At 35.2% G+C, this 19,819-nt stretch overlaps 1 protein-coding gene across 5 annotated transcripts in view; it reads right to left on the bottom strand.

Annotated features, from left to right (window-relative positions):
- Positions 1 to 19,819, bottom strand: part of aatkb (apoptosis-associated tyrosine kinase b) — a 70,301-nt gene that overhangs the window by 11,221 nt on the left and 39,261 nt on the right. For 2 of the 5 annotated variants that reach the window (XM_058793802.1, XM_058793801.1), the window contains exons 2-3: positions 14,473 to 14,606; positions 7,058 to 7,199 (exon numbers count right to left, since the gene is read on the bottom strand). In XM_058793802.1, coding sequence (XP_058649785.1) covers positions 7,058 to 7,199; positions 14,473 to 14,517 — 187 coding nt within the window. In that variant the 5' untranslated portion in view covers positions 14,518 to 14,606. Of the gene's footprint in view, positions 1 to 193; positions 1,358 to 7,057; positions 7,200 to 11,078; positions 11,648 to 14,472; positions 14,607 to 19,819 lie in introns of those variants that run through there. The other 3 variants (XM_058793806.1, XM_058793805.1, XM_058793804.1) reach the window with 2 other exon arrangements.

Below are 19,819 nucleotides of genomic sequence, written 5' to 3'. Positions count from 1 at the left end.
ATGAGCAAAATGCACATTTTTGCAGCATTTTCACTTGTACTCTCAAAATGTTGGACCCCTATCTAATGCAAGAAAGACACTGATAAATTAAGAAAAATACTGATAAAAATGAATTAAATTTTGATTAAAAATTGATTAAATAAAAACAAACAAAAAAACAATATGAATAATGTTGACAACTGTTCCAACACACCCTTAGTGCACAATTGAGCATTGCAAGTGCATTAAGTGAAGTTTGTCAAGATTTTCCTCCAACAAGACAATCATCCTCCAAATATCCTCTCCAAAAAGCAGTGAGTGATCTTCCGTGCAAGAGTGATGTTAAACGGCACAAAATCAATTTCAAGAGACTGTCTGAAGAGTTCAAAATCTTCCCGAAAACTATCGGACTGCTTGAAATGCATATTTTCTGAAAGCAGAAGCCTGCCGCAGTAGGGACGGATTTGACGAGTGATTTTCTGTACCATTCAACCTCTCGTTTGACAGATCCTTGCATATCTCTATCATCTCAAAAAGCCATAACAGTCCCTTTCTCTCTTTCTCGCATCTCGTCGTGCCCACAAACAGACGGTTTATTGTCAGTGTGTATGACATACTGTCTCACTCTCTGTCCCCTTTTTATGCAGCAGCCATATTTTACGCCCATGTGGTGTTGTAGAGGCTGCTCATTCTGCCTGCCCCCTCTCAGAGAGCCCTCGCTGGGAAGAATCGGGCTCTTTGTCATGCCGGCGGTGCTGCTTGGTACCACTGAGAGGATGGAAACACTAATGCTATTATTCCTGAGGTTTCTAGCTCGAGACTGGGAAAGAAAATGGCCGGTAAGCAAATCAGAAATGTTTGATGTGGGTGCGGAAAGAACAAATCAGAATAAATACTATATTACAGTGGGATTCCAAACAACAGTACAGAATATATGAAGAGACTGAAGATTTCAACTGTGTGAAATTCAATTAGGAATTAAATCAATGTTTATACAGTATCAAACATTAGCAGCGCAATACCAAATACAAAGAACAATTTCTAATATTATACCAGTGTTGTTATTGTTAACTCAAAGTAAAACTATTAAAAATAGTTTTTGGTATTTGAAACAAAAGTAAAAATTAATGAAAAACTTGAACTATAACTGAAATAAAGAAGTTCACCCAAAAAAAGAAAATTCTTTGCAAAAAATTGTTGAATAAAGTAGCTGTTTTTGTTTTCTTTGCACAGAAAAAGTATTCTTGCAGCTTCATAAAATTAAGGTTGAAGGTTGACTATTTTAACAATGTCCTAGCTGCCTTTCTGGGCCTTGAACGTTTACTGTCTATGCTTTCGTATTTCATCAAAAATATCTTAATTTGTGTTCCAAAGTTGAACAAAGGTCTTATGGGTTTGGAACAACATGAGGGTGAGTAATTAATGACAATTTTTGGGTGAATATATATTTAAGTACTAAAATTACTAAAAATAAAACTGAGAAATAAATTAATCTAGACAGAAAAAAAGAAGAAGTAATATTTAAAAAATGTTTTAAGTAATATTTGTAATATATATATATATATATACATATATATATATATATATATATATATATATTTTAAATGACTAAAACTTAAAATTACAATTTAAAATGTTGAAAAAGCTTATTCAGAATATTAATAAATAGTATAACAGGATATAAATAGGATTGTAAAATAACACTGTATTAAACTTGACAATTCTCTAGTATTCTGCTAGAACATCCAGTTTGAGCTGTGTTTTGGAACATGACAGCTGGTTTCTAGACGCCATTAGCTGGTCCAAGCTGCTAGACCACCTTGCTGTTAGCTTGTCATACTAGTTTATGGTATTCAGGCTGTTTTTTAAACATGGTCTAACTGACTTAGGCCAGTTAATTACCAGTTTAGGTCAGCTAGAAATCTGCTACAATGTTCCAAAACACAGCTAACAGCTCAAACCGAATGCTTCAGCAGGTTAGCATTAGCTTGGTTGAAAAACGTGAACTATTGGCATATATTTCTTGTTTACAGCTGAAAGACACCAAAATATTGCTATTCTCATGTCAGTCCAGTTCTTTACAAATTCACTTTCAAAACATATAGCGAAATTGATTGCTTACAACAAAATGTCATTACAAATCCAAACTGATTAACAATTTCCAGATGATAATCCATCTTCCAATTTCTATTCTGCTCAGGGCTGGACTGGGACAAAAAATCGGCCCTGGCATTTTTTGGTCCTGGTGGCCCACCACTATATATATATATATATATATATATATAATATGATATACACTACCATTCAAAAGTTTTTGAAGAGTAAGATTTTTCATTATTTTTTTTTAAAAGAAGTCTCTTCTGCTAACCAAGTCTGAATACAGCAAAAACAGTAATATTGTGAAATATTTTTACTATTTAAAATAACTGTTTTCTATTTGAATATATTTTCAAATGTAATTTATTCCTGTGATCAAAGCTGAATTTTCAGCATCATTACTCCAGTCTTCAGTGTCACATGATTCTTCAGAAATCATTCTAATATTCTGATTTGCTGCTCAAAATACATTTATTATTATGTTGAAAACAGCTGAGTATAATGTTTTTTCAGGTTTCTTTGATGAATAGAACGTTCAGAAGAACAGCATTTATCTGAAATAGAAATCCTTTGTCTTTATCATCATTTTTGATCAATTTAAAGCATCCTTGCTAAATAAAAGTATTAATTTCCATAATTTCTTTCCCAAAAAACAAAACAAAAATTATACTGACTCCAATCTTTTGAATGGTGTATTAATGTTACAAAAGCTTTATTTCAGATAAATGCTGATCTTTGGATCTTTCTATTCATCAAAGAATCCATTAATAATAATAAATATTTCTTGAGCAGCAAATCAGCATATTAGAATGATTTCTGAAGGATCATGTGACACTGAAGACTGGAGTAATGATGCTGAAAATTCAGCTTTGATCACAGGAATAAATTACGTTTTAAAATATATTCAAATAGAAAGCAGTTATTTTAAATAGTAAAAATATTTCACAATATTACTGCTTTTGCTGTATTTTGGATAAAATAAATGCAGGCTTGGTGAGCAGAAGAGAATTCTTTAAAAAAAAACATTCAAAATCTTACTGTTCAATAACTTTTGACTGGTAGTGTAGATATGTATCATTGCATCGAGTTGTTTTGGATAATAAAAAAACTTCAGGTCTGACAATATCGTGTCTTTTCGAATTTAAATCTAGATTTATTCGCATTGACCCATGGAAACCTCTATGAACACACTTGACATGACTTGGCCAGAAAATTGCGGTGGACGAATTTATGTTTTATTAAAAAGTGTTTGTGTATTCTGCACTAATGGCGCGCGCACACAGGATAGATGCCTGACTCCGTTGCGAGTCCCGATCAAGCACTTTACCGATTAAACTGCTCTTCTCTCCTCCTCCTCCTGGCTCTTTACGCCGCATCACTCACCGCAGAGCAAGCCTGTTCTTGATAAAGCTACTGTGAAAACGTGGGAAAAGCCGACGAGGAAGAAGTTGGGGTGAAGTGTTCTTTATATAGGCGGAGCAAAACACTTCAGGGCTCCGTCTATAGCGGAGATTGGGTGGTTTACGCTGTCAATAGAGGAGACAAACCAATGGGCCACTGGCTGCTCGTGATGGTCCTTGGCAACAACAAAAAAAAAAAAATTCTGTCGGCCCCTTCAGTGCGTCGGCCCACCGGGAAAATGCCAGATTACCAGTCCAGCCCTGATTCTGCTGGAATATCCATGCCAACTATCAAATTCCTAAAACACAGCTACCTGAATTTTCCAGTTTAGTGGTAGTTTAGCCAAAAAAAAGCGAACTGTTGGCATTTATTTTTCTTATACCGCCACGACACACCAAAACATTGCTGTTACGTCAACCAAGTTTAAGACTTATTTGATTATATTTATTATTCAGTACACCGCACACACACAAAACGATAATTTAGGAGACTTACTTCCACATTAAATGCACCTGTCACTAAAACTTCAGCCAAATATGAACAAAACAGCCCTAAACACAAAAACACTGAGGTCTGCCAACAGCATGACAACAACGTGCCAACAAAAATCCCACCACGTATCAGAATTTGCTCATTGCGTATTTGTATACATGATTGACTACTTGGCTTGCTCATTACCGCGGTGTTGGTCAGTGACAGTGACACGCTGGCCAGATGGCTGCTGGGAATGCATTCGCTGGGAAAATAATGGAGAGAAATCATTCCACTCTAACCAAATAGAATTATCATACATTATCGAACACGGTGAAATGTGTTTACTGCTGCTGTGCACGTCTTGCTTTATTTGTCCCTAGACTGTTTTTCCCGGCAATGCAAATGAGTTTGAATAATATTTTAGTGATGTAGCTTAATGAAGTGAGTGTGATAAAGAGGGTGTGCAAGTTACATATGAAATGATGTGATGTTCAGAGTATTCGCTTGCTCAGATGTAGCAGATGCAGTGTGTGTGTATGAGGGTGTGTTTATGAGCACAGCTGTGTTGGGGTGGATACTGCACACCAGAGTGCAATACATAAACTCTTTGGCTGAAACATCTCAAATCGGATGATAAACACTACAATTAGCTTCTTCATTTGTCTAACTGACATCCCAGGAGAAGAAAGACACGTCTGATTACAGACAGATGCTATCTGTGTCACGGTGACTGAGACCTGCACTTCCTGGCAGGAGGTTTGTATATCTTACCTCAACCTCATCCTTGAGGAGTGACATCATTCCAGCCACTCCTAAAAACCAGGGCCGTTTTTCAAATTCTTATTGCAGACTATACCATAAAGAAGAATTAGCATTATTATCTGTCAAGGGGGCTGCAAAATACTGCATCTATTATTCACTTATCGCGTTAATGAAATGCCAGAGCGTGGAGTTGTCTGAGCTGAATCTAGAAAACCACAACCTCTTAACCTCTGACCTCTACTAATCTCACCACATTAAGGCCTGCCAGGCTATAATAAAGCGAGTTGTTGTGGGGAAGAGAGAGACAGAGTATTCACGGATCGGACTGTACACATCCTCATCCACATTCCTCAGATTCCAGGGCACATTTATGTAGGCTGGCTGAGGCGGCATTATGCAACAGGCAGATGTTGTGTGGATCGAGATGGAATAAGAGAGAGAAAGAAAAAAATGTTGGGAGTGAAAAATTGTTTGGATTTCTAGACAATTTGCTAGTGGGGTAAGAAAAAGAAACTTAATTAGTGAAATATTCTGAGTAAACAAGTCTTAATCTTTAAGGATGTTTGTACTGAAAAACAAGGGAATTTGCATCAGTGAAGCGCACGCAAATCACAGAAATTTGAAAAAAAGAGAAGAAAAGTCTGTTCCTTTTCAATGTGTTTGTTCCCACCAGCCTTGCGGTCTCGGGGGCAACCCATAAATTACAGTCCAGAGAGACAAAGAAAGAATGGTTGAAGGCAATTTGGAGAACCAAAGCTCCCATTATTTTTCCATGTGCGCTATTTGAAATGAGAATGCTTTTTAAATTCTAATTCAGTTGCTTAATTTGAATTGAGGTAGAAAACAAGATTGCAATTTGAATTTTAATGTGACGTAATTTAATTTTTTATGTATTGAAGCCCATTTCCGCCACTGAATAAAAAAAAAAAAAAAGCATCTTGCAAATTCTGACTTTTTTCTCTCAGAACTGTGAGATATAAACTTGCAGTTGTGAGTTGTAAAGTCAGAATTGCAAGAATATAAACTCACAATTGTGAGAAGTAAAGTCAGAATTGCGAGATAAAAACTTGTAATTTTGACTGTTTTTCCCTCTGAATTGTAAGATATAAACTCGCAATTGCAAGTTATAAAGTCCAATTTTGGGGGCAAAAAAGACTGATTTGTTCTCAGAATTATAATCTATATCTCGCAATTCCTACTTTATAACTCGCAATTGTGAGTTTATATCATGCAATTTTGACTTTATATCTCAGAATTACAAGTTTATATCTCACAGTCCTTACTTTATATAACTCGCAATTGTGAGTTTATATCACGCAATTCTGACTTTATTTCTCAGAATTATGAGTTTATATCTTTCAATTCTTACTTTATATAACTTGCAATTGCAAGTTTATATCTCACAATTTTGAGAAAAAAGTCAGAATTGATTAAAAAAAAAAAGAAGTCAGAATTGTGAGATAAAAATGACCTTTTTTTTAATTCAGTGGTGGAAATGGGCTTCCATAAAATGGAACTCAAAGACTTAAGATTCATATAACTGAACTTTTTAATTAGAAAAGCCAATTTAAAAAATACCTTTTAGTTTGAAGGTCTGTTTTACAGAGACAGACTGATTTATAACTGAAGTAATGGTTGAAAATTCAGCTTTGCCATCACATGAATAAACTGCATTTTAAAATCTATTTAAACAGATTTAAATTGTAATAATATTTCATAATATTACTGTTTTTACTTTCTTTTATATCAAATTTATTCAGCCTTGGTGAACATTTTTAAAGTGAATTTTCTTTTAAAATCTCACCAACCACAAACTTAGTGGTAGTGAAGATACTGTATTAACTGCTTAGTTTGTATATTTCATCATATTTATTCAATTAAATTTTAAAATCCCATTCAAATTCCAATTCAGCTTCCTGCAGGGTGTGGCCAATTCAATTAAAATTCACACTCATAAACTGAAGTTTGCATTGTTTAATTGTGAATTTTGCACAACACTGATAGCCATCAGCACGGAGCAGATGGCCTGGGTTCTGAAGGTCCAGCGCAAGGCAGGGTTGTGGGAGAGTGTCCGCCCCAGGAGGGAAGAGTGGAGGCAGCAGCAGGGCGTTGGTCTTTTCTGGATTTTACACTGGAGATCTTGTGGGTTGGAAGTGGGACCGAACACATTAACAATATCCTCAGAAAAAAACTCAGTCCAGAGAATGTGAAACTCGTATGGGAGTTGCATAAGCGGGGTCAGAGCGGATTCAGGACTGGGAGGAAATCAGCCTTTCTCAAGTGCTATCACATCTGGTCCAGCTCATATAGCAATTTCTACAGATGTGGTGTGACAATGACCCACCTGATCGGCCAGGTTGCTTGGCGACGGGCAGCGAGACCTCGGTGAGAGGCAGGATATAGACGTCAGGACCGGTGTGAGACGCAGGCGATGCCGGCATGGACATGTCCGCTGGATATTCCTCTCCCTCTGCATTCTCAAATTCCTATGGTAGCAATGAAAAACACAGAGGTCAGAGGTTACAGTTACAATGAATGTCAGAATGAAGAAATGTCAACCCAGCTAACAAACATATGTTTTAAGAACATTTTGCTAATATTCACATTATGTTATGAAAATGTTATCTCTGTATTAAGAACATTTCTTCTTGGTTATATGAATGTTAGATTAACATTCCATTCTACCATTTTTAAAATGTTCTAAAAACTTCGCCTGTTAGCTGATCCTTCTAATAATTAAAGGACTTTCTGAGAATAATGAACACAAATAATTTCTAATTATAAAATAACATTAATAAATAATAAAAAGGACATTTTCTATTAATATTATAAGAACATTATATGGATTTTCTGTGAATATTATTATCACTGTTTTCTGCTAATATTAAAAACACTCAAATATTAATAACATAAGAATGTTCCAAGAACATTGTTCTTCATCAAGTACAAATAACATTACAAGGATGTTCTGAGAACAGGACGTTTCCTCTCAACATTACAAGAATCTATACTACATATTAATGTTATAAGAATGTTCTATAATCCTTATTGTTTTGTCCTAACATTTACATTACCTTTAAAAAACATCGATGAAAGTTATGGGAATGTTCCCTGATAACTGGTTAGGGTATATTTCACCTCAGTGTAAAATAATAATAATAATAATAAAAAAAAAAAAAAAACTATATAAATATATATATATATATATATATATATATATATATATATATATATAGGGCTGGGTATCGTTTAAAAATTTACTTTTTCCGATACCAATTTTATGAAATCAGTTTTAACAAGATTACATTATCTCAAGAAAACATTTTTTTTATTTTTTCAGCTTGTTGACATTTATACAGACTCAAAGCCTCACCTCCTGAGCCACTGCACAAAGGAACAAAGTATATCCAACACAATAAATCAGTGAAATAATTTTAATAAAGTTCAAATAGTTTTCAGTTAACACATCTGTTAGGCTACATTTACACTAGTGTGTGTTCGTTTTAAAACGCATAGCTCAGACAGAATCATCATTTCTATTAATTTATTCTAGGTTGTTAAAGATTTTTTTTTGAAGTCTTTATCCACTTTCATAAGTGGGTGTTTGATTTTCTTTCACCATATGTTTTATTGTTATTAAATTCTGGTGTAGTATGTCTAATTATTTTAATGCATAAAAACTTAGTTTATTCAAATTTATTCTTAAAATAGCCTTATGAAATGTTTTATTCTTCCTCAGAAATTCTGTGTTCTGGTTTTCAAATGAAGGCATAAAACATTTATTTCATTTATCTTTAAATTATTGAAAATCAAAGTTTATTTATTTATTTTGGCAAACAAAGGGGTTTACTGTTAAAATTAAAACATGGAAGAAATGTTGTGTGATCATTTTTAAAAAACAAAAAACAATTTTAATCATTTTAATAGTAGCCTAGTAGTAACAGTATGTACAATAAACAGCTGAACAATAGAACTGTATTTCTGCCGCAGTGTCTTCCAAGTTAAACCGAACTTTTATTTTGACGGGTTGCCGTGAATACCTTTACAGTTCTGTGTGTATATGATATGACGCTAGTTTTACTCAAATCAAATGGTAAAATGCTCATGAAGTGACTCTCAGAGCAGTTCTGGAGATGTTGTTCATGTGTTTATGTCCTCATTTAGTGAGAGGGCAGATGCTGAAATCACTGCGAGTGTCGCACGCACTTCAGTCTGTGTGTAGTAAACAAAACCGCGCGATATAGAGACTGCTCCGTACGCTTTCGAGTCTCTCTCGCGGATGTCAAACACTGATCGATCTGCGCCGTGTCGCTTCTAGTCAAACACACCTAGTGCTGCAGGCTTATTGCCTCACTGACGTTGATGAGATTAATCCCTTAGGTTTTGAAATTTGGTACGGAATGACAAGACGTTTTTCGATACTCAGTGGTATCGAGGCAATTCGGTCGGTGCCTAAAAAGTATCGAACTTGATAACCAGCCCTATATATATATATATATATATACGTATACATATATATATATTGCATAAAGAAAGTAAAGCCAATTTTTAGAAACATTAAGAATTACATTATTTTCATTCATGATAAGAACTCCAAAAGGAGTTTGAAAAATACTTTTTTCCTCAAGTTTTGTTTATAAAAGAGATCCCAATAGTTGTATAATATTGCTCAGCTCAATTCCATCTTTGTAGGAAGAATTCAAGGACCCTTTGTTTGTGTGTGTGTGTGTGTGTTTGTTTGTGTGTGTTTTGGGACTTGATGTACAAGAATAAACAAGCAGATCTTTAAACTGAAAAGAAACATCAGTGACTGTTTTAACTGAGGAGCGTTTAACCTGATTACTTTAATAAAATGAATAAAAAAAGAACATTTAATGCTTACTGGAACAAATGACAATTTATTAAACAGTCCATTAAACAGCCAGTCACCATAATCTGATCAAATAATGAGCCATCCATTTAATCTCAAGAGCTTTCAACTTGTACGTCTTGCCCCAATATGCTTTTCATCTCCACATGGATATGGTGAAACTACAAAGGGAGTTGAGACAGCGCTAAGAAAAGACAAGACTTGGCAGCATCTGGAAATCGGAAATGCTCCTCCAGATGCAAGCAAATTTTCTGTGAACTCGGGTGCGGAGATACAGGGTCGAAGAAATGGAAAACAGTGACCTAGAAGGGTCGCGCACACTTAAAATTGCAAGCTAGCAAACAAATACACACAAACACTCAAGTTCCCCAAGAGGCCCCATCATCCACATCTTCACATGCCCCACACGGATGCCACATGACCCGGCTCCTGATCTGCCCAGCGCACGGCAGCGCTACCGAACGCTAGGATTCCCAACAGGGCACGCTGTGATCCTAAATAAAAGACTGCAATAATTTGTTGCCTGAAACCACATTGCTTAAGACACAGTATAAATAGTCCTGCCAGCTGAATCGCATTGCATTTTTTATCACATCAGGCTAATAAGCAGAAACATCTAGTCTGCACTGTTATATTCTCTGATGAATAAACATCTGGTTTAAGCAAGCACTGGTACTGTCTTTTCCAAGATTATCAAAACATGTATTTAGCATTCAGGGATTATTTTTTTTAGGACAAGCCAACACATCCACCCAAAAACAATGGATTTTGCAATAATCTTTGACAAAATATTTTTTTTGGAAATAGCTCATAAAAAGACATGCACAAAAATCTTTCTCTCTTTAAAAAAAAACCGTGTGAATATTTTGTCTCACAATGTGGGGGTAAGTTGTCACAATGAGAACCTGCTATTAAACCATCAATAAGCAACATTTAAAGTATGACATTTATGAACACACAGAATGCATTTGCATAACCATATCTTTTAGACTACAGTAATTGATATATAAAAATTGTATAAAATATGTGTAAAATTGTACAGTATATTATAATATAAAATACATGATGAACTGCCCCAATTAAAACTGCACACAATGACACAATAGACATCATAAAAACAAAGAAAATATATTTTTAATTAAATATTTGAAACAACTTAAAGAGAAAACCAGCATTTGCGTAATTTGACTTTTGACTCAAAGCCTTATATGATAGTTTCCCAATGTGACAACTTGCCCCAGTCTGCCTTATATTTTGTGTTCTATGTGCACCGACACCAGGGAGCAATACATAATTCCTATAATGGTACTGTATGCAAAAGATTTTCAGATTTCCATGGTTCCTATATCCACTATTTAAAATAAGGCGAGTTACACTTTTAATTAAACAAAGATTATATGCAAACTCATTTTAGTAACAGATAGCATACACACTACTATTCAATTAAAAAGCACTGTTCTGTAAGGCCAAAGATTGAATTAATCTCTCATCTTACCTGCCCTTAATGCACACGTGTTACATCTAACAGGTTGCGCTGAATCTTTAACTCTTCCCTTCCGCCCTGTGAACCTGCACCGCTGGGCTCTTCACAGAGCACCTGTGAGGTGCCCACATGACCCCAGACGGATCCCTCACCGGACTGAACATTAGGAACCGACCCATGCTGCCACGCAACCGGAGAACCCAGGTCTTGAGAATACATCATGATAACTCTCAAGAAAACATACAAATAAAAAGCAAATAGATCCTGCACTTGAGAGAGAGAGAAAGAGAGAGAATGCAGGGAGGGGCAGTTCCTGTGTCCTTCCCATGAGAGTGTGGACGACCAGTGATTAAGAATAGTGGAGACGCTTCCACAAAAATGTGAGGCTGAAAAAAAATGTAACAGGGAAAGGCTTTCACATTCTGTGCTTATGACATCACTCTTTTTTTCTTCATCCTTCCTTCCTCGCGCTCATTCTTTCTCACATGTGCATGACAGGCCCTTGCTCCAGCCATCGGCACAAATGTGCACGCACACATGTATGCTTGTATGCATGTGCATTCATTTGAAGAGGCTAGATTTTGCATACTACTGTTCAATTGTTTGGGGATGTTTTTAAAGATTTTTTTCAGCAAGGATGCATTAAAAAATCAAAAGTGACAGTAAAGACATTCATAATGTTGCAAAAGATTTCTATTTCAACTAGATGCTCTTCTTTTTAAAGTTCTATTCATGTGACACTGAAGACTGGAGTAATGATGCTGAAAATTCAGTTTTGAATCACAGGAATAAATTACATTTTAAAATATATCAAAATAGAAAACAGTTATTTTAATTAGTAAAAAATATACAGTTTTTTTTACTGTGTTTTTGATCAAACAAATGCAGGCTTGATGAGCATAAGAGACTTCTTTCAAAAGTAAAAAAATAAAACAATTTACTGACCCTAAATTTGTGAATAGTCATGTACACTCTCAGAAATAAATGTACAATAGCTGTCACTGGGGCGGTACCTTTTCAAAAGGTACACGTTTGTACCTAAAGAGTCAATTTTGGTACCTTAAAAGTACATATTAGTACTTAAAGTGAACATATTTGAACCTAATAGGTACAAAAGTGTACCTTTTGAAAAGGTACCACCCCAGTGACAGCTTTTGTACCTTTATTTCTGAGAGTGTAGGTGCACAAATATATATATCTGTAATACCAATTTCAATTTAAACTGAATCCTTGAATAGAATCAAATATAAAATATACAATATACAATACAGACGAACGGTCTAAAAACACTGACTTGTTGCAGTTTCCAATAAAGTTAGCAAACACTAATTTATTCGCCAGCACTTGATGAGTGTTCATTATTGACTCTGCATATACAGCACTCAACATATTAGCATAAAACACATTTATGTAAGCACTGTATTACAGTCGCACCTCAAACTAACAAACAGTTGTTTCTCAGCACTCATGGATTGTGTAAGTGTGTGAGGTTTTGAGAATGCTAAAGGGCAATGAATGAATCAATTACCCTCAGGCTTGTCAGACTCCCGACTTGTATACAAGAACGAGAGAGTGTTAAATAGACAGAAAATATGTCAGATAATAGACACAGAGAGACAGAGGGAAGAGGAAGAGGAAGAGTCTCTTTTCAGCAGCTGACGTTTAAGCGCTGGACTGTAGTTCCACTGTGGGATTGTAATTACAAATATTTGGCCTTTACTGGAGACCAGGTGCTTAGAAGCATGAAAGAGCCATCCTCCTCTCTCACACACACTCACACGGGTCTCATTTCTCCTGTGCCTTGACCCACTTTAAAGTTGCTGCTGAAAAATGCACAGTGCGCGCTGAGATCTATAGCCATATGCCGTTTGAAGGCCTCCGCTGTTCGCTACAAAAACACATCTACAGGGAAGCGATTGTGTCCCTACGCTCTCTCTGCCTCGGTTCCTTTAACCTTATGAGACAGGACTAAGTGGTTTGCACTGAAGAAATTGCTTTTCTCTGGAACTCTGGGACTCTGTAACCTCAAAAGGGCAAGAGGACATGCAGCTGAACAGAATGCATGTGTGCATGTGCTGTGCTACTTTTCAAGTATAGCTGATCAAAGCATTCCTACAGATCAGAAACAGACTCAGAAGTGATTCATGAATGATGCTTTTCAGACTTTACAATTTCATTCAAAACTGCAGGATGGCAACAGGCCAAGAAGTTGCAATATAGAGAGATGCTTTTGTGTAAATTCATTGCTGACTGGCAAGAACGATTAAAATCTCTCCCAGTTAATAATCTTTTAATGTCAAACAGAGATTCAATCCGAAGAGATGTGGCATTTATATCAGTGTATTTACACTTGATTCTGATTGGTCAGTTGTGGGATTCTAAAATGATTTTTTATTATACATAACTACTAAATGGTTTAATTGATTCCTACATTGCTAGTTTCATGGTTCTCATATCACTATATGATCTCTTCCTCCTCACATAATTATTTCAGCTCATCAATATTTCATGCCTGTTTTTTTTACTTATTTGGTATAATAAAGTATAATAAATCTTTGCTTCTGGCAAAGCGTTACATTATTTATGCACATTATGCTTACATATTCATAGACAGTGGCATGAGAAAGTCAGAACATTATAGTATAATATAGGATGATCTTGTTTTATCATTGTTGGTGCACTGCAGAAAATCTCATTCCTAAAGGATATTATTTGTTTTCCAGTAAAAATATTACAGCTGAGAAACAAACATGTATTAGATATTACTGGAATGCATCTTTGAGATAAGTATAGTCTTTTTTTAGCTTTTCACATGTTGTTTCACAGAAAACAACATGTGTGCATTATTATTTAATGCAACAACAATATTTGCATTAAATAACAGCTATATAAATAGCAGAAAATCCTGCTATTTTAACATTGTGTAAATAGAATCTATACCTATTTGCACTTAGTGTAAATAGAATATTGCTAAAAAAATACTGCTATTTTCACTTAGTGTAAATAGAATATTGCTAAAAAAATACTGCTATTTTCACTTAGTGTAAATAGCATCTATCGCTAAGAAAATATGCTATCTTCATTTAGTGTAAATAGCCTCTTTTTTAAGGGCTTTACAGAAAAATAAATAAACAAAAAACAAAATGTTGTATAAGAAAAAAAAAAAAAAAAGGAAAAATACATTAAAACAAAAAGGTTTTTGACTGGAAAACAAGAGAGAGTTACTGTGCAGATTTGCATTGTCTGCTTATTTCATGGGCCTGACATTAATATGGTATAATTTATTATGTGTGTTCTGATTGGGACTGAATTTTGCTGAGTTGGCTCATTCCAAAGTGTGTGCCCTGTGAACCATGGCAGTCTGACCACTACTTGTTAAAGTGATTGAAATGAAAGAGGGTCTCACCTTAAAGCCAATGTCACCTCGTTTACAGCACAGGCAAGCCAGCATGAGGAAGATGAAGGTAAAGAGTCCAGAGAAAGAGACAGCCACCACAGCCAGAGAGGACGACCAGGACAGCTCACTCAGTGGAGCGCCATCTGCAGGACACACACAACATTACACAAACTAAACAACTGCTATCACAATACAGGACGAGGGAGCATGAATACAATACACATATTACATGCAAGTATTCTTTGCTCTGATTATTCTTATTTGTGTTCCTAGCCAACCAATACTACAATAGTTCTACCAGTTCTACAATAGTCACATGGACGCAAGAAACTTGTTGACAAATGATCAAGGACATGATTTTTCTTTTTAACATCATGATTTAAGGCCATGAAAACTGCATGCATAATAACCATAATACAATATAAATGCTGATTACATAGTTTTAACTACAGGACAGTTTGACTTGGGTGGCCATTTTGTAGCTTTAACTCTAACTTTTAGCATTTTACCTTCAAGTCCCAGTAAAATTATACATTTAATGATCACAATGTTTGTTTCAAGAGCATGAAGAGCAAAACATATCTATTTATGATGGCTTCTCAGCATCGTCTTGGATTTCTAGGCTTACTATTGTCCAAATCTAATTCAGTAGGTCTAAAAATGGTTTGCAAATATTTTATTCAAAACAACTAAGACAATTTGAATTCAAAAATGTGTAATGTTTTGTGTAAACACTTATAATGGCAAAATAATGTTCAGAATAATTGTTAATTTAATTATGCTAAATATAAATTTAACACTGATGATGAAAGGCTAAATTTTATTATTTCTCTCAAAACTGCATGATAAAATTGAAAGAAATTAAGCATGAAAACCTTTTTTTTTTTTATGTTAATCTTTTTTCACAGGGCAACTGCAGTAATGCATGGTCTCTTATAGCTAATTGATTTAACTGATGGCATCAAACGGTCCTGTCTATATGATAAATGACTTTGGTGAGAGAAACTTTTGGCCTTACAAACTTAATATAATACACCATTGAGTCTCTTCAACATGGACTGAATGAAGATACTGTAACATCCTGCTGTTTTCTCTCACTCTTTAAACTGTCAGATCTAATACTGCGATACACAGGCCAGTGGCACATATATTATTAAAGAAATGCCAGGGCAAACACATACAGTAATAAAGAGCATAATTATCAATAATACAAGGGATATATGATCTAATTCATCATCTAACACAACAAAATAACAAGACCAAGACTGATTGTCATTGTCAGTGAGGTCGTATTTGATAGCTTTATTTATTTAATAGAATTGTAGGGTCTTATTTTCATTCCAAATTTGGCTCCAGTAGTTGCCTTGGAAACTAGAATGGATAGAACGAGTGTAAAATCTGCAGTTGGCTGCAAAACGCTCCGTGTTTCAACACATCCCCTCAATCCATGAATCCAAGCCTCCATCCTCACCTTTCAGCCCACTCATATAATCCCTCTATCTATCTATCTATCTATCTATCTATCTATCTATCTATCTATCTATCTATCTATCTATCTATCTAGATGAAGAAGATGTGAGTTTGTGTGTACTTGGCACGTTTTATGAGCAATATGTTGTGAGGCCTCATGAAATGCATTCATCTATATTTCATTCCCTCTGGTGCCAGGAGGTTTTCTGGGTGCTGAACTGCTCACTGCAGCTGCATTACAATCAGACGTAAATCATTCAGTTCAAACCAGCAGAGAGACACCAGAACTGTGGCCAAACCACTACAATAGAGACACTGCTTTAATGAATAGCAGTTGGGTTACTTCTGTTGTGCCTGGTAAAGCAGGTAATCGGGAATGTATTTAATAGAGATCTAGTCTCGCTCTGAGCGTAAGCATATCTGCTTATTTTCAAAGACAAGTCACAGTCTGATTCGTACGAACGCTGAAATTAGTATTCATGAATCAGATCGCATGCGGTGATGAGGCACAGAGGGGAAGTGACAAAGACCCTTTCAAGCATCCTTCATTAGGAAAGGTTGATTGAACGAAAAATACAGTGATTCTGCTGCTCCAGGGGCGCATTAAAGAACATCTCAAATAATAAGGACCACACTGAATTTCCTCAAAATCGCTTGACGTTTTAATTGTAAGGACGTTTCTTAAAAAAAAATAAAAAAGTATAGCCAAATTTATACATTTAACCACATTCTGTTCAGTGTGAGATCAATATTATTGAGTCTTGTCTTAATGAAGACACTGAGAGGGCCTGAGAGCCTTCCACTCTAAATGAGAACAGATATTACTAAAGGCAGGGCTCACAGACACTTGAACCCTCTGGGGTTGACAAACGCGTATACGCGTTTTGAGGCAGATTTTCCTGATAAGGCCGAAATGAGCTTGAATTACTCTGCCATTTTTGATCGTACATATAAGACCAATACACCATTCGAATCTGTAAGGGGTCTACTTTTATTTTACTTGTATACACTCAGAATAACAACTAAACCTCAAGACTTTCGACCCATACACATTTACATCTATTATTATTACTTACATTTATTATTTGATCTGCAAAGATGCATTAAAATGATCAAAAGTTATTTACAAAGTTACAAAGTTCCTATTTTAAATAAATTGTGTTCTTTTAAACTTTAAACTGATCAAAGAATCCTAGAAAGCACTGCATCAGATTTTCCACAAAACTGTGGACATGTTTTTAACATTGAAAATAAAAATGCAGCTTTGCCATTGCAGGAATTACATTTAAAATAGAAAAATTTGTATTTAAAATTTTAATGATATTTTACAATATTACCGTTCTAGCATTACAATTCTCTGGACATTTTCTGACTAAACGTTAATTTAATAGCTAATAAATCTGGTTTTAGTGCTAATCGTTTATAATCTAAAGACCTTTTCCAAGATCTGTTCAAGTGAGACAGTACAACGATTAGAAGTGTCAACTACATGCATGTCTGCTACTATTCCTTTTCACAATTCAGTGTTTACATTAACATTAGTCATGCAATGCTATTCTATTTCTGAGATGACAGTTGTCCAGTTATCTTCATTTTAACACATTCTCTGAAACACGTTGTCTGGATCCTGTGAGCTCTAATTCCAGACTGCTTTTCAAAGTGTGAGAGCTGCGGTGACTCACTGCAATTTCATCGAGCCATTACAAGGCTTTCAGATTCAGGTGCTCTCAAAATTTGTTGTCTTTGAGGTTTGATTTGGCCCAATCAAACTCTCAATTTGCAATCAAACTTTAGTCTAAAGTGCTTTCTGGAGCTTTAGACAGAGAATTCTTATTTTTAAAGTGTTTTATAGCTTACAATGTAGCCAGAGAGAAAAACAATCTAAACAGAAATGAATGAGCTGTAATCATCAGATTTAAAACACCATGGGGCTCTGGAGCCTATCTTTTCAAAGATAATAAACATTTCTCAGAAAGCCAGTTAGTAGACAGAGACAATACACCATAAATTTCAGCCAAGCACCGTAGAAATACAGATAAAAGATATATATATATATATGTTTATCATTGTTATAGCGCCCTTTTTTAACCAAAAGTTTTTAACAGATAGAAAATAGATAGAAATTCATACTTCTATTCAGCAAGGATGCCTTAAATTAATAAAATCACTAGTGTATTCATGAGGTTACAAATTTCTATTTCAAATAAATGCTTTCTGCTCTTTTATTCATCAAAGAATCCTGATTTCTGAATGATCATGCGACACTGAAGACTGGAGTAATGGCTGCTGAAAATTCAGCTTTACCATCACAAAAATTAAATATATTTTAAAGTAAATTATAGTAACTTTGTTTTGTTTTTTAAGGTTTTTGGTTATTACACTGTATATATTTCCTCACACCATCACTTGTGGACTTTTGTATATATCTATGGTGCTGTAAATAAGCTACACCTTGTGGGTAAAGACATCATTTGTACAACTTTTACAGATACTTTCTAAACCCCCAAGCGAGTTGGTGGTACTCACAAGAAATGAGTTATATTAAGTTGCTATAATATTTTACAATATTACTGTTTTTATAGTGTTTGTTACAAATAAATGCAGCCTTGGTGAGCACAAGAGGCTTCTTTTGAAAACATTTTTAAAAAACCAACCTCAAACTCCATTCCAATCCAATCCAGTTCAATTTAAATTCAAATTCACAAACTGAAAAGAGGCCATTTCTTAAATATTGCACAACCCCGAATCTCAGCACCCCATGAATGAACACCTAAAAAAACAAGATAAGGCTGAGCAACTACTGTCAGAAAATACGAGCAGAAATACAGCGAGTGGCAGAAAGATATGACTGATGTTCTCCAGGCATTTCATTTCAAGAATAACAGAGTAAATGAATGTGAAAGGGATTATAAAAAAGAGGCAGGAACAGAACAATGTTTTAAGAGAGAACAGATGTTTTTTTTTACAAAAAAGAAGTTCTCACTGCAGTTCACTCTTTCCTCTCTCTCTCTCTTCTCTCTCTCTCCTCCAGAGTAGCTCAGGGGTTGGTACCCATTTTCAGTGAGCTCAGGCAGAGAGCAGGAGCAGCTCTAATGACTAAATGATGAGGGATGGGTGGGGGTGAACCAGAGCAGAGCCACGAGAGCTGGAGGAAACGTGTACCCTGTTCCCGGTGGGAAGCCACTTCAGCTCGACAAAAGAGCCCAAGCTGAACCGTTCATTTACAAAATTCAAGCAGATTCATTAACATAAACCAAGCCCAACCTGTTTACCAATAATAAGACTGGATAACGGAGTTCTGCTTGTTTCTGTGGAGATGACTGACAGGCTGGTGCTTACACAGGTCATGCGCTTTCACTTATACAGCAACTAAACTGCCTGAACAGCATTAATGGGCCTGAAGTCATGTGAGCACACACACATATACACACACACAGATTTTTCTGTGATTGACAGGTCTGTTTGCCAAAACCAGACAGCGTGAACTGACATAAACTAAAGCACTTCTAATGACTCTACATCCACATTTCACTTGATGGACTGAAATAAGGAAGCAAAGCTTTAACCTGATCTCAAGGGGAAATGAACTATTTACAGAGGTGGTGATTTCATATGAATTCATATGTTGTGAATCATACAAAAACATTAGATTTTTAGAAAAAAAGCAAGCATGAAGGTCCACCACCAGTCCTAAACATAACTGTCACCAGGGTGTAAACACATCGTATGAAAACGTGTGATTGAATCATAAGATTTTGCCAATAATTTGCTAACAAGTAAATAGTTTAAACAAAGAAATAGCAATAAATAAACCCTCTCTGCATTCATTGATTAATGAATTAATTAATATTACTATTTAATTATTATTTTTGTTGGTAAGTGTACA

Source organism: Onychostoma macrolepis, chromosome 12, assembly GCF_012432095.1.
Source record: "Onychostoma macrolepis isolate SWU-2019 chromosome 12, ASM1243209v1, whole genome shotgun sequence".
NCBI classification, from domain to species: domain Eukaryota; kingdom Metazoa; phylum Chordata; class Actinopteri; order Cypriniformes; family Cyprinidae; genus Onychostoma; species Onychostoma macrolepis.
The sequence above is the reverse complement of the archived record's forward strand: the minus strand, read 5'-3'. Positions and strand labels throughout refer to the sequence as shown.